Raw genomic sequence first — 15,764 nt, forward strand, 5'->3', positions numbered from 1 at the left:
ATAGATTTTAATTTTGTGTAATTTTACTTGAAATTTTTATTTGATTCAATCATTATAAATTATTAACACAATTATTCATATAACATTATTTTATATTTATATATTGATACATAAAAAAATTATATTTATCCAATATAAAAATAAATTTATGTATTTATTTCTTTAATATGCATGATTAAATCAAAATTAAAATTTCAAGTATACATTTGAACCATAATTAGAGATTCACGTGTATAATTGTACCAAATTAAAGTTTATGTATATAATTACACATTAAATCAAAATATCATGTATAATTTTGAGATTTATCCCTTTGAAGGATTGAAGGATCCTTTACTTGTTTTTCTTTTATAAAAAATAATAAACATTACATTTATTTGTTAGTTTACATAATTTATCTATTTAATGTAATAAAAGTTTATATATCATGAATTGTCAAAATAGTTATTTACGTTAGTGTAAAATTAATATAATTTTTAATATTTTTAACTTTCTATTATTGATATTTTAACAATTCAATGTTAAATTTATCAATATAATTTTACTTATTATACAATTAAGGTTTTGAATCGATATCTATATTATATCAATTTAAAATATTGTCCATATTAATATATATTTAATGATTGAAAGTTTTTTTATATAAAATAATTAATTAAAAAGAAATTATTTACATACTATAAATTTAGATTTTAAAATTAAATTGATTTTATTGAAATTATTATAATTTTTAAAAAGATTTTTAACTGAAATATATATTAGATTGAATAAAATTTTATGGCTGTAATTCTATAATTTCCATGAGAGTGAGGAGTGGGAAAAAAAGGCTATGGTTGGACCACTCCTTTGCATAGCCAAAAATCATTTTTCTTTTTCAACAATTTTCGTTTACATTTACTTTTTGGTACTACAATTTTAGACAACTTTGGCCAAAGTGGTTTCTTACTTTCCTTCACCTAAACAAGATTCGTACAATTTTGGAGTAAAAGAAAGAAAAAGAAACAACATTAATTTGCCTTTTTTTTATTTTTCAAATATTTTTTAATAAAGTAAACAACTTTTTTTCCTTAAATATTAAGAACTGAAATTCTGGAATTTATTTATATGCAAATTTCACCATAAATATCGTGATATTTTATAATAAAAAATTCTTTTTTCACCCATGATTTTCGTTTTATTTTCCTTTTTTACTTATTTAAACTATTCCATCATTCATCTTTTACTGCCCAATTAAAAATGCTAAAGATTAAAAAAAAATTGATTTGTCACCCTCCTATTAAAAAAAAATAAGAATGATATAGAATCACAGTTTTATATAATTCCTTATCCTTCTCTTTTAATAGAGTTGTTCGTATAAATATATCTATAATTCATAAAAATTAACATAAATAAACAGAATGAATTTTCCATCAATTAATTTAAACAACTCCACCTGTCATGCTATTTGTAAGATTTTTTTTTTCTATTCAATGGAAGAGAAATATTTTTAAAATATAATTTTTTTCAAAAAAAATAAAATAAAATTGACATTGAAAAGGAATGAGGCAACAAGGGAATAACTTTACCAACCTTTAATTATCCTTTGAATAGATACGTTGCTTAATATGTTAATATAAGCAGAGATAGCATGGTTGCCCCAAATTCCAAAAGTTTGATGTACGCCTGCCCAATCAGCTGTGCCTTGTTATAATTCACAATAACTAGCCATGTTCATTCATATATATTAGTTATATAATAAATTACATTTTTTATTTTATTATTTTTTACTTAAATTTAGTCATTATCCTTTCAAAAATATTCAAATCACATCCTTTTAATGTAAATGTTAATTAAAATAGTAATTTTTTAACAATGTTGGTGTGGCAACTCCCGTGTAGACCTGATGTAAAAATTTAGGCATGTTTTCTAGGCTCGACCTAACCCGAAAAATAGATCTAAAGTTTTTTCCAAGTTCAATTCTGCCTGCCCGTATTAAAATTTTTTTTATACAGAAACAAATTTTAAAAATATAACACATCAAATACACTAAAAATATTAAAATAAATATTTCCCAACAAATTGAAAATACATTAAAAAATAACACTAAGATAGTTGCAACTTAACAAACAAATGCCTCTAAAATAGTAGCAAAATTAACAATAAAATAAAAGTTATACAATATCCAAAAAAATAACAACAAAATAGTAGTAATAGAATAACAAAATGATAGTAAAACAACAGTAAACAACATCAAGAAAGGAGGGAAAATTTTTTTAGTCAAATTCGGGTCAAGCTCAAGTCAAAAAATTATTACCCAAGGAAGCGAGCCTTATTTTTTGTCCTAACCCATTTTTTGGGCTGTATTTTTATCAAAATCCTCTTACTTTTCGAGTAAGCCTTCGAGCTAGGACAGATAGTCTAGCCCATGATTAATTCTATTCGCGTGACACTCCACATCTATTAATATTATATGTCATGTCAATAAATAATTTAAAATTTATAAAAATATTTAAAAATAAAAAATTCAAAATCTAAAAGAATAATAAAATAAAAATAAAGTAAATATGAATTGTAATGCAAATTATAATATTTAAAAATTTAATATTTTTATTAAAAATAATTTGACTTTTTAAAGAAAATTAATGATTAAATTCGATAATTTTAAAAAGTTGAAGATAAACTTTAACTGAAAAAGAAAATAAATTATATTAATATAATCGTAAAAAATATTGTTTTTAGGCACTAAGAAAATAGTGCCACATCATTAAATTTTAAAGATAACAAATTATTATTATACACTCATTTATATCTAATATCTTTTCCAACTTCATTTAACTTTAATTAAATTACTTAAAATAATTAATTTTTTAAATTATAAACAAACATCTTTTCTTCTTTTACAAATTTTAATCATTTTATTTTTTTTCAATAAGTTAATCTCTTTTTTTGCAACTAATTTTAAAAAAGCTAGTAATTTTTGTGCAATTTTTCCATGTCATTGACACATAATTTTGGTAATTATTTTATCATAAACCCCAAACTTAGAACATCAGATCTTGAACTCAAACCCTAAATTTTAAACCTTGAACCTTGATATTTAGAGTAAGGGTTCAGGATTTAAAGTTCAAGGTTCGGGTTTGGGTTTAAGGTTATGAATTTGGGGTTTGAGATTTGGGTTTAATGGTTTAGGGTTACAAGTTATGAGTTTGGATTTAGGTTTAAGATTCAAGGGTTCGAGCTTACGTGTTTGGTGTTCAAGTTTAGGATTTTAGGTTTAAGGTTTTGGGTTCATGGTTTAAAATTCTAGATTTAGGGTTCATGATTTTGGGTTTGGGGTTGAGAGTAAAAAAATTACCAAAACTATGTGTTAATCACATGAAAAATATTGTTGAAATGTTATTAAATAATTCGAAATGGACAATGAATAATATAATGGAAGAGTTTATAAAATAATTTTTTTAAGGATGAGTGTTTAATAATAATTTTATATCTTTAAGATTTGATGATATAACAAAATTTTATTAATATTTAAAAATATTAATTTTTAGCATCATCCTAATATAAATTATTTTAAAAAAATAAACATAAGAAGGTAAACATTTAAAGCTAAATATTCATTTAAAGTATGGTTGGAACTTGGAAGTAGAGGATTGTGTTAGTGTTTGTACGATGCATGCCAACCGGTGATATGAAAGGATTCCAGATGCTTCCAAGTTACAACCCACCTCTAAATGTAAAATAAAAATCCACTTCCCATAAAAATACCAAAATGGTGGGGTTTCTTTTCTTAAAGAAAAAAAAAAATGAAAGTGGTGAAATTTATACCCTGTTATGATGGGTTGTAATCATAGTAGCCTTCAATTTTGAAATTTTGTAAATGCTTTTTTTTAAAAAAAAATTACCATAAAAGATTTTTTTTACTAAAAGTTAAATTATATTTTCTTTATTTTATTTAAAAAATAAGTAAATTATATTTTAAATTAAGTAATAAATTATTTTTTATAAAAAAATTTATACACATTTACTATTAAAATTTAATTTATATATATTAGAATGAGGTACATATAACACATACGTTAGGCGTTAATGTCTAATTATTCTGTCAATCACGTTAATTTTTTAATTTAATATACAAAAATTAATTCTTTTATTTTTTAATAAAAAGAATAAAATTCAATTTTGTTATAATTTTGGTTGGAAGATAGTGTTAATAAGCCTCAATTCATCCACGAATTTAGCTTTGTTGGGTAGTGGTGAGTAATGGGTAAGACTTTTAGTTCAGGTATAGGGCGTTAGTTCATAATGCATTAATTTATATTTCCAAAATTGCTTATTCCACACTTCTATTAATAATTATTCCAAAATTCAATAATTTAATTAAAGAAATCAATGGATCGATTCTAGATTGAACTAGAAGACTTGAGTTAATGGCTCAATGCCAATATTTTATTCCTGTACCAATATTAAACGTTTCATTTTCTAACTAGTTTCTTTATGCACATTTCTTTAGTTTCTTTGACTTCAACTTCCTAGTTTGACTGATTATGGACCATCGTTTCCACGTGATTACTATATTTAAATATATAAAATTTATTTCCCTCAAAAAAAAAAACAAAAAAAACTCACTAGATTATATCCCACTCACTGTGTGAGTGAAAAAAATATGTAATATATTCATAAAAATTTGATATAAAAATTTTATATGATTTTAGTTAAAATGGTAAAATAAAATTGATGATGGTTGGGTTTTAATCTTCGAGTCTCATCAATAGTATATATTTTTAAAGATTTAACAAGAAATTATTTTGTAAAAGTTGATTTTTTGTTAGTTTATAATTAAATTAAAATCTGATTAAAAAGTGATATTAACTTAATAAAAAATTTCATTATAAATAGATTAAAAAAAAGCCTTGATAAAACTACAAAAAGGTCTTGAGGAATCAATCAAATATGTGTGGAAGAAAGAAAATTAAGGGAAAAATATTTTTGAGGAATCAATCACTTTTCTTAAGCCTTTAATTTTACTTCTAAAATACAATAAATCATAAAAAAAAACAGAACAGAGTAGTAAAAATAATACTTTAAAATATGTGTCTCCTGGTACAAATTATGTTTCTAATATATATTGTATGGCACAAAGTGTGTTGTCATAACACTTTTTCAATATATTTATACATATATTATGGCACAAATTATGTTTCTTATACAAACTTAATGGCAAAAGGTGTGTTGTGTTATTCCAATATATTTGTACTTATTTTATGACACAAGGTAAAGTGAAACATTTTAGAAAAGTCATGTTGGAATTATATAAAACCAATAGGTAAACTAATTTACTTAGTGGGTTAAGTATCTAAGTCAATTATTTAGGTTATACAAATTTTGTTATTAAAATTTCTTATACCATGTATTTCTTAACAATAGGAAATTACTAATCATGTAAACTATTAATAGATAATAATTTTTTTAAAGAAGTAACAAATAATAAGTTCGTAATGAACTAACTGAAATTTTAATCTTTTTCTATTTTATATAAGTTGAAATGAGTTAGTTGAATTTTTAATTTATTGGAGGTTATTTGGGTAAGACAGAGAAGTGGTAAAGATGTGCGATTCATCTTGTTTGATATAAAACGAATAACCATCAAACGATATGGTCAGAGTTGAGAGTAAGAAAGAAGAAAGGAATAAGAAGGAATGGGGTGAGCAGCCTTAAGAAGGAATTCCTTGCTATCTAGTTTTTACAGTTCTTATATACCTTTAGTCCCTTATCCCTAGACACCACATGACTAATTGCCATTCGCGTGTCAAGTGACCAAGTGGTATGATTGTACATGGCTAAGTAAAATTGATTTACCCTGTGTCATCTCAAATGGGATGTTGTGACAAGAATTTAATGTGGCGATTATAAGGGCTCACGCAATTGTTGGCCCGAGGAGTCTCCCCTGAGGAGCTTGAGGGGTTTGTTTGAGCGGTTCTTCCAAGGAGATTGTCCGCACCGTTTATAGGCTTACTGCTTGGTCCAAACAATCAGGTATAACATAATCAAATTCTATTGTGTCATGAGGGAAAATACAGGTTCTTAATATACTATATTCAAGCCAGCTTTGTCCGAGTATTATTTGCTATTTTCAACTCGTTATACTACACCAATTTCAAGCTGAAATATATGATATGATCGAATGATCATTCAATAAGGTTATCAAAGGATTCAGGATAAACGGTAGGTACGAAGATATAAATAAACTTAAATCTAAATTTTATACAGCCTCCCATCCATCCCTTGTATTATTTCTCAAAGATCTCCATGTTATTTGCAGGCCAACAAGCTTATGTCGATAATCCAAGTCAAAATATCTGCATTTACAGATGCAATTAATCCCCCATATGCCTGCATTTCATGTATCATTCAATAATTGAAGGTGCCAGGGTGTTAGGGAAGTTGTGCTGACCTTCCTAGGTGCAGTGCCAACTCAAGTTCAATTATTGTGTTATCAGCAGAAGGCTAGACGACATATACCCATGGCAGCCCATGGCCCCCAAGGAATGGCTGTCTTAGCTCCTTTGACAAGAAAGCAAATAGAGGGAATGAAAGTTAGTAAACTTATTGCTAACAATTTATTAATAAACTACATCTGGTAATATGCAAATACATGAAAACCAATCACTTCGACCACCCGCATGCTTGGCACACCTACATGTTATGTTTACCCACACTTCCCTTTTTCCCCCCTTTTGTCCTGAAGGAACATATTCATGCATTGACACATTTGTATTACACTCCCGAGTTAGTGTAACAAACATGCATGGATGTCTTGTGTAACAAAATACATTTGGTCAGAGGCAATGCATGTGCACAGAAGGTTATTTTATTATCTAATTAGTTCTCTAGTTGTTAGTCAAGTTGAGCTAGTGGATCCTGCATGGTCCTCCACATCCACAGATGATATATGAAGATATGAAGAGACCAGAGGTGACGGCAGTTTATTAGAAATTCATCCAAAAGGGGATAATTAATACCGAAGACATCTACATATGCCATTTTTTAATTCAATTCCGTCAGCATAAACTGTATCTCATCATGAAAATAACTTGAAGTATTCTATGAAAGAAAACCTTCTGGGTCACTTAAGCAAAAGAAGACATGGTGTATATCTGTCGGCCTGAAACTTTTACTTCAGGCCATGACCCAATAAGCTGCAGCAAATACGCAGCAAATTTTGTTTTTCAGTCGAGCTCAGGTTCACAAATTCAAGCATTAATCACGAAACAGTTTTAGATGCCAAACTGCTATGACGACTACATCAATATCAAAGTAATCTAATATGGAATAGACAATCCCAACGGGTTGATAGAAATTAAGACAGCTGGTCAACTGAACTCGCTTTAACAGAAAAACTTCTACCACCTTGTCACAAGGACGTTTACTATAAAGAGGAACTGATAAACCGGATTAGCACTGGTCCAATATGAAGACATTTTGCCTAAGAATCAGGTCAATGAATAATTTTCACTCCTGTTGATAATTTATTTAATGAAAAGGAATGACGATAGCATTCTAAATGGACAAATAAGGGTTCACCTTTGAAAATCTTAAGCCTGCAACAGTCGGCCATATTTTCTATGATGATCTTATGATGAATTTCCACATGATATTAATCAATTTTAAACTAGGGCAAAGATAACAAACTTACTGTGCATGATTACTGAATCGCCTTTTCACCAATGACACAATAACAGTAACATCATCAAGCTTGCCGCCCCTATATCCCACGTATCCAGCTGCCTGCACTTCATCTGACAATGGGCTCCTCACCAATGATAACTGACCAACCTCTTGCGCTCTAGTTGCCAAGAGTTCTGCTATTTCCTGCCCATTAAATAAATGTTGGGGTTACCATGCACATAAGACTATCTTTTCATGTCACACATGCACCTTATGCATTTTACTACTATATTTGGGAAAGGAAATGGAAATGGAAAAAAACAGTGATAAGCACCTGGGGCCTTAAACTCTCTTGCAATGATTTGGAGACAATTGAAACTATATCTCGCTCGTAAAGATTATCAAAAAGTCCATCAGTTGCAGTGATAATCACATCTTTTTCATACAATTCAACTTTGTAAACCTGAACCAGCAGCCATGTGTAAAAAGATTGACCCATATTATTTTACCTTTATACGAGGAGGAAATGGGAAAGGGGGAGAAAAGAACTTTTTACCTTCACCTTCTAACATAAAGGAAACTCAATATATGTTTGAAAATGAAGATATAGGATCATATCAGCTTTCAAAGTGCAGGAGGCAATTACAAATATATTTTTAGTGCAGGAGGCAATTACAAATATATTTTTATCTTTTGTATGCAATAATAAGATTTTTTATCTTTTTAGAAATGGAATTCAACCAGTATACCTCTACAAAGTCAGAGGGTTGATCTCCTCTTGCAATCTGTACAGGAAAAGCCAACTCATAAACCATCGGAGAAGACCTCTTAAACACAGCACCGTTTCTTATGATCATGAAGCCTGAATCACCAATATTTGCCACATGGAGAGCCTGCAGATTTATAAAGGCATAGCCTTCCAAGTATGAGTTGTAAACAGGAACACCAAGTTCATTCTCAGCCTCTTCTTTTTTGAATTATAATAAAATCAAGCCATTATATCTATGAGAAAAGAAATATATTCATCCCCACAAAGTAGATTGACTAGCTAATAATTAGCATCAGTCGTCAGTTCATGCATATTTTGACAACAGTAGTTTTACTAATCATAATACACAGAAGATAAATTTCAGTCTAAGCATGAACATTATGAACTTTTGGAAATATGTTTCTTTAGATCCAATAGCAATATGAACTACTCTATTTCAATCAGACTAGTGGAATATGAAGAATCTTTTTTGTATATGATTAGTAATATTCCTACGTCAAGAAAGCAATCTTTTGGAAAAATCATCATTCATGCAAATAAGACTCTCAATAAGAATTTGAAAATGTTTTGTTAACTCATTAACCTTGTACTTTGCGCAGACAAAAAGTTCATAGAAAAAAAATTCAGAAAAGTTGAGCAATTAAGTTTTCATCAAATGACAAGTCTATTTGTATATCAAGTAACCATTCCTCTAGTGAAGTTAATTAGGTTTGCTTAAATTTCTCGACTCAAGGCTTGTTAGTAAAATCCTAGACTTGTTTGCAAACTGTGAGTCTTTGTTTGGTTAGGATTAGGTTGTAAGTTAGTTCTATGATATAACGACTAATTGAAATTTGCATAGGAGAAAAGAGTGTCAAGTTGAAGGACAACATACCTGATCATCAAAGTAAGCAACCAAAACCGTAGACGAACCACAAGATTGAGTATTTGCTGCAGCTCTATTAAGGATCTCAACTGGGTCAGTTATTGGAACTCCATTTCTATCAGACACAATTCTTTCACAGTTTTCCATAAGTTCTTTTGCATATACTCCAACACTAATCCCTGAAGGATAAGATAGGAAACAAATAATTCAGTCCAGACAGTGCAAAACATACGATGACATTTATTATGCGTTCCAGTATGCTGCCAGGGATTCAACATATATTTAATGTAAATTTAATATATTTCCTAGCAACTCTTTCCTGGTTTGCAGTGCAAGGATAAAAATGAAACATAAACTCATTCCATACAAAGAATTGGTCCTGGTGAAAACAAAAATAAGGATAATAAAAAAGAATAATACCTTCAAATGACCACTGACCAACTCCATCAGCAACACCTAGCCAATTCTGGCAGGCAATAAAATAAGCATCCTCTCCACCTGCGAAGGCCTGGAATTATTACTATTTGAATTACTCAAACAGAATTCTCAAACTCAAGTCAAATATACATCAAAGTGCCCAAGCAACTGATATCTTTCAAAATTAAAAATTTCTAAGGTATTAATTGTTACTTTTACATCCAAAGTTCATTAAGCTACTCTCAATAACGAGATGCATTTTTTTGGCATTATATTGATCTGAAAATGTTAAAAAGTCAAGCTAGACAAAACCTGACGGTAAATTTAACAAAGAGTTTTGGTTTATTTTTATCCACTTCGACCATAATTCCAAAGTTTTCATGATTCTGGCAAATTAAAACAATTAGTTGAAGAGGTAAAACTGATTATGACTATCCTAAGTACCTTAGTCGGATTTGGCAACAGAGCAGCACCAGAATATAAGAAAAATCCTGCTGTTGAGATTTCCTCCCTGTTTGAACACATTTAGAAAAAAAGTTGAGGATGTAAGAGAACTTGACAAAATGTTGAAGGGAGAAAGATCAACCAATTATTTAAAAGAGTAAATCATAGAGAACAGCAACAATATGGCCAAAAGACAAGCATAAGTAGAAAAATTTCAACCTGAACTCAATGCAATGATCTATAAGAAATAACTGATGCATTGATCTATAAGATAGACAGGAACCTCTTTGTGTATTCGTTTGACAATAGAGTAGTTTACCTTTCCAAAGTTCCACCAGACTGTAACTCTACACCTTTAAGCATTGTCAGCTGTCTGACTTTGTTATCACTTTGTGCATCAGCCTCAGTTATCTCTGCTTGGGAAATTGTGAAAGCCACACCCTCATCCAACTACAAACAACAAATATACATATTACTCCAGGCAATTTGATTTGAGAGCACAAATAAATTCAGATCCTCAATGAGTGAGTTCTTTGCTTGCGATGATAATGCAATAGGCTTCAAAATAAAGTATTATATAGACAAAAACAGGTGACATGCACAAGCAGGCAGCATTTGACAATTAGGACGGAGAAACCATATGAAGCCCAATCAATATTTTTTAAAGGTAGTACTGGGTTTCTGGAACTTAATAAAGCATAAAACTCTGAAGAAAATAAAAATATGTTACCAACAACTAGTCATACTCATGAGAATTCCACAATTTTAAAGACGTTTTTAAGACAATTAAACCCAAAACATGCCCAAGTCTTGTATTATAACTCTATATTAGATAGTTAAATCCTAAATTTATTTTTATTGCTTTGCTGATAATAACAGAACTTCTCTAGCAACTAGACAGCCAGAATGTTTAGATAAAGCACATATTTTATATTTGAATCTTGGGTTAGTCACACAAAAACAGGATCCTCACTGTGATATTCTTTAGGCCTTAGTCTTAACAGCTTTGATGGCATAAAAAAGCAATAAGGATTATTGATGATTACTTTCTATGTAAAATTATTTGACCTAGAAGAAGAGGGAAAACCATTCAATATCCCATCATCAATTTTGTTACTATTTGTAGTATTACATTTATATAATTTGACTGGGATATCCAAATTGAATATAAACACCCAAAAGGGACAAGTTGTAGCTGCTAATAAAAACAAAAATAGAGAACTAACCATTTTTGAGCTCTTGACTATGTCATTATCAACAGATTTATTCGTTGTTGTATGGACTGTAGCCTCATTGAGAACTGACTCAACCTCAGATAAAGTGGAGTTCAACTTAATTTCACCAACTTCACCTTCAGTCGCATCCTCTATCATCACTAACATTTTTGATGCATTTATGCTTTCTTCATTGCTATGTTCTTTGGAAGGCACAGATTTTTGAGCAACTTCTTCACCAGCATCATCCTTTCCGCTTTCCTGGAACTCAAGATTATTAGGCATTTCAATATTGGAGCAGGCTCCTAAAGAAGTAGATTGAATTTCAATTTCACTTTCAATGCTATTTTCAGAATCTGCTACTTGAGCACAAACCTCTCCCACTGCTAAGTCCATCTTAGATTCCATATTCAAAGTAATACTTTCAATTTTACCAATTCTCTCACCATTTTCCCCGGCACCACTATTTTCTTCCTCCTCCAGATTAACACTGTGAGAAACTTCGCTTTTGGAACTAAGCTCTAAAGAAGCTAATTCAGTTCTAGTTTCACTTCCACTAGCAGGAGCTTCCAATGGAGGAGAAGCCTTTTCTAAATCAGGAACTAAAGCCATCTTAGACTCCATATTCGAAGTAGTACACTCAAATTTACCAATTCTTTCACCTTTTTCCTCAGCACTAGTGTCTTCTTCCTCTTCCAACTTAACACTCTGGGGATCTTCACTTTTGGAACCGGACTCTAAAGGAGCTGATTCAGTTGTAATTTCACTTTCAATGGCAGAAGCTTCCAGTGGAGGAGAAGCCTTTTCTGTATCAGCAACTAAAGCTATCTTAGACTCCGTATTCAAAATTGTACACTCAATTTTACCAATTCCCTCACCTTCTTCCTCAGCACCAGTATTTTCTTCCTTTTCCAACTTAACACTCTGGGGAACTTTACTTTTGGAACTGGACTCTGAAGGAGCTAATGCAGTTGTAGTTTCACTTTCAATAGCAAAAGCTTCCAGTGGAGGAGAAGCCTTTTCTGTATCAGGAACTAAAGCCATCTTAGACTCTGTATTCAAAATAGAACATTCAATTTTACCAATTCCCTCACCTTTTTCCTCAGCACCAGCATTTTCATCCTCTTCCAACTTAACACTGTGGGGAACTTCACTTTTGGAACTGGACTCTGAAGGAGCTAATTCAGTTGTAATTTCACTTTCAATAGCAGAAACTTCAAGTGGAAGCGCAGCCTTTTCTGTATCAAGAACTAAAGCCATCTTAGACTCTGTATTCAAAATAGTACACTCAATTTTACCAAACCCCTCACCATTTTCCTCAGCACCAGCGTTTTCTTCTTCTTCCAACTTAACACTGTGGGGAACTTCACTTTCCAAACCAGACTCTGAAGGAGCCGATTCAGTTGTAATTTCACTTCCAATATCAGAAGCTCCCAGTGGGGGAGAAACCTTTTCTATATCAGGAGCTAAATCCATCTCTGATACCATATTCAGAGCAGTATCCTCAGTTTTACCATCATTCTCACCACTTCCTTCAGAACCACCCTTATTTGACTCCTGTAACTTAACACCATGGGGCACTTCAACTTCGGAACCCAACTCTGGTGAACCTAATAGAGTAGTAGTTTCACTTTCAACAACAGAAGCTGTCAATGGAGTAGAAACCATTTCTACATGATGAACTAATTCCTGATCTAATGCCACATTCAATTTACTAGAACCCTCAGTTTTACTAATGCACTCACCATTTTCCTTGGGGACAACATTATTTTCTACTTTTACAACATCCCCAAGCTCATCAAGTTGATCTTTAGTATTTATATTCTTAGAAGAATCAACTGATTTTTTCTCAACCTTTCTGCCATCACTGACAACAGAGGCAGGTTTCTCTTTAACAACTTCAGTTACTTTGGTTGCATTTCGTCTTAGTTTTCTCTTAGGTTGAGATTTAACCTGAAAATTACGGCCAACTTTCTTCTTCATAGGTTCCACAGCTGCAGCATCTCCATCAGAAACACCAACCGCTTTAATACTGCTCTTATCTACCTTGTCCAAATCTTTGCCACCAACTTTGGCAACAACCTTAGCACTTTCATCGGTTGTTTGCGTTTGATCTTCAATTATTGCCATTTCACTCGCATTTCCAAACCGGAAGATAACGCTGCCATCAGAATGCTCTGCACATTTCACCAACGCTTACAATTATCCTAACGAACAAAATTTAATCTAAGCTTCTTTTACTTGAAATTCACCAGTTACTAAAAATGCAACACACTTTCAAACATCATAACATTATGTTGTTCTTAACAATAGTTGATTCAACAAACAGTAGATTCGAATTCGATCATTCGAGAGTAAACAAAAAAAAGAAAAGAAAAGAAAAGAATTAAAGTGATCATTTTAAACGGCGTACCGGTTGCTGAAATGATATCTACATCAGCAGAAACGGAATCGGAACTTGAGCACTTGGAAACGACGAACTGGTGATTGAATTTAAGTTTGGGAGGAGAGAAGCGAAGTGTGTGAAAATGCAATTGAGGGAAGCGGAAGCTCCAGAAGAGTGAGTTGTTGCAGCTGGGAAAACTCATGGAGCGAGCTTCAAGAGAGGCGAAGAAGAAAGGATCGGCAGCCATTGCATAATTTATACTACCATTTTACAAAAGACTAAACGCAACGGTGAAAGCTTATTTTAGAATGAGTTTAAGCTTTAAAGCTGGGGAATTCATAGCTTATTCTACTGTTCTTAGCGTGATATTATGGATAAGGAGAATGATTGAAGCGGGGATCGGCTGTTGATGACCAGGGGTTCAAATCTACAGTTTTACACGTGTCAGAAGAAGAAAATATTAGTAGGAAAAAAATTAACAAAAGAAAAAAAAATTAGAGCACATATTTTTTCCCCACATTTTCTTTCTGACGCCACAAATAGTAGTGCCTAGTTGGGGGATGTTGTTGCGATTTTGGTGATGAGGTCCCTTATTCTCTGTAGAAATGGCAACAGTGCAGATCAAAATTTCTTTTTGAGTAAAACAGTAAGAATAAGTTAGATAATATATTACCGCCGGTTAAAATTTTTAAGATTACACGTGTTCATATGCTTTAATCATGAATTAGTTATAAACTATCATAATTTTTAGTCACTTGTAATTGGTTATGGTAAAGAAAAAGAAAATATTTTTGTTTATTTTTAAGAGGTTTTATTTTTGTAAGAGTTTTTACTAACCTTTTAATCTCAATTTTGAATTTTTATTAAGTATTCTAGTCTAATTATTTTGGAACATGTGTTAAATAAGTTTTCTCCTTGTGTTATATACCAATAACCTATGTAGCACTAATATTTTTTTTTCTCAATTTAGCCTTTATTTTTTAGCAAAATTTGACATTAATTTAAAAATAGTCAAATTTGACTATTAATATTTTAAAAAGAGTTTGGAATTACTCTTTTTTTTTTAACTAAGACCTTAAATTTTTAAACCATTACAGCTCAAATGGTATCATATATTTTTTAAAATTTTTATGAACTTTATATACATAATGAACTTTGTTGAATATTTTTATCATTTTTAAATTATTTGGCAACGTGACATATAAGATAAATACTATCATGTACACATAGACTAGCACATGGGTTGTCACATTAATATCGTTAAAAAACAATTTTTTAGTCAGTGTTTCCATAAAAAAAAAGGTATTTCAAATTTTTTTTGAATAGTTAATGGTCAAATTTAGCTAAAGAAAAGAATAAATACTAAACTGACAAAAGACGTAAATATTGAGGGATGAATTTATCATTGTACATTTAATTAATGAAATGTAACATTAGTAAAAATTTTAATTTATTAAACTAGTTTTTCAACCCACGCACGTTGAGTTCATCATTTTTGGGCTAAATAGTTAAAATTCAAATGTTACGATATATTCTAAGTTTTTGTACTCTCTCTATATTTGACATTTAATCCCCATTTTTTATTTTTAAGAATTTTGTTTATCTATTTTTTGAATTTAAAAATTCAAGTCCAATTGTTAACTTTGTTAAATTTATTGATGCGACATTCTAAATATTTTAGAAAAAGTACTTACTAGATAATCATGTCGCAAAAAATGACGTCATAATAGACTTGAAATTAACAAAAAGTTTAACAATGTTAACAATTCTTTAAATTTACATTAGCATTTTAATTAGAATAAAGTATTTAGATAAACCAATAGAATTATAAACATTGAGTTACCAAATTATATAAAAAAAATCAATTATAAAGATCAGATCTCAAATTTAGACGTAGTATAGACACCAAAATTGATATTTAACTTTTTTTTACATAATTAAAAAGTAAAAGGGTACCAAAATTGAAAATTCACTAGTATAGTTAAAAATATAAAAAAAATAAAAGTAAACAATATTCGGAGGTCA

The 15,764-nt window shown here is 30.2% G+C and overlaps 1 protein-coding gene across 2 annotated transcripts; it reads right to left on the reverse strand.

Annotated features, from left to right (window-relative positions):
- Nucleotides 1–6,015: 6,015 nt before the first annotated feature.
- On the reverse strand, nt 6,016–14,128 carry LOC107948611 (probable protein phosphatase 2C 62). Of its 2 annotated transcripts, XM_016883226.2 has the most exons (11): nt 13,767–14,128; nt 11,366–13,530; nt 10,459–10,589; nt 10,140–10,206; nt 9,699–9,786; nt 9,288–9,457; nt 8,394–8,537; nt 7,979–8,107; nt 7,673–7,848; nt 6,431–6,540; nt 6,016–6,335 (listed from the first exon to the last, which is right to left on the reverse strand). In XM_016883226.2, exons 1-10 carry the CDS (start codon nt 13,984–13,986, stop codon nt 6,534–6,536), a joined length of 3,297 nt encoding a protein of 1,098 aa, XP_016738715.1. In that variant the 5' UTR covers nt 13,987–14,128; the 3' UTR covers nt 6,016–6,335; nt 6,431–6,533. The 2 variants fall into 2 exon arrangements, with proteins under 2 accessions (XP_016738715.1, XP_016738717.1); XM_016883228.2 differs by lacking the exons at nt 6,016–6,335; nt 6,431–6,540 and having other exon boundaries at nt 7,678–7,848; nt 7,966–8,107.
- Between the last annotated feature and the right edge of the window lie 1,636 nt (nt 14,129–15,764).

This window comes from Gossypium hirsutum, chromosome A03, assembly GCF_007990345.1.
Source record: "Gossypium hirsutum isolate 1008001.06 chromosome A03, Gossypium_hirsutum_v2.1, whole genome shotgun sequence".
Taxonomy (NCBI): domain Eukaryota; kingdom Viridiplantae; phylum Streptophyta; class Magnoliopsida; order Malvales; family Malvaceae; genus Gossypium; species Gossypium hirsutum.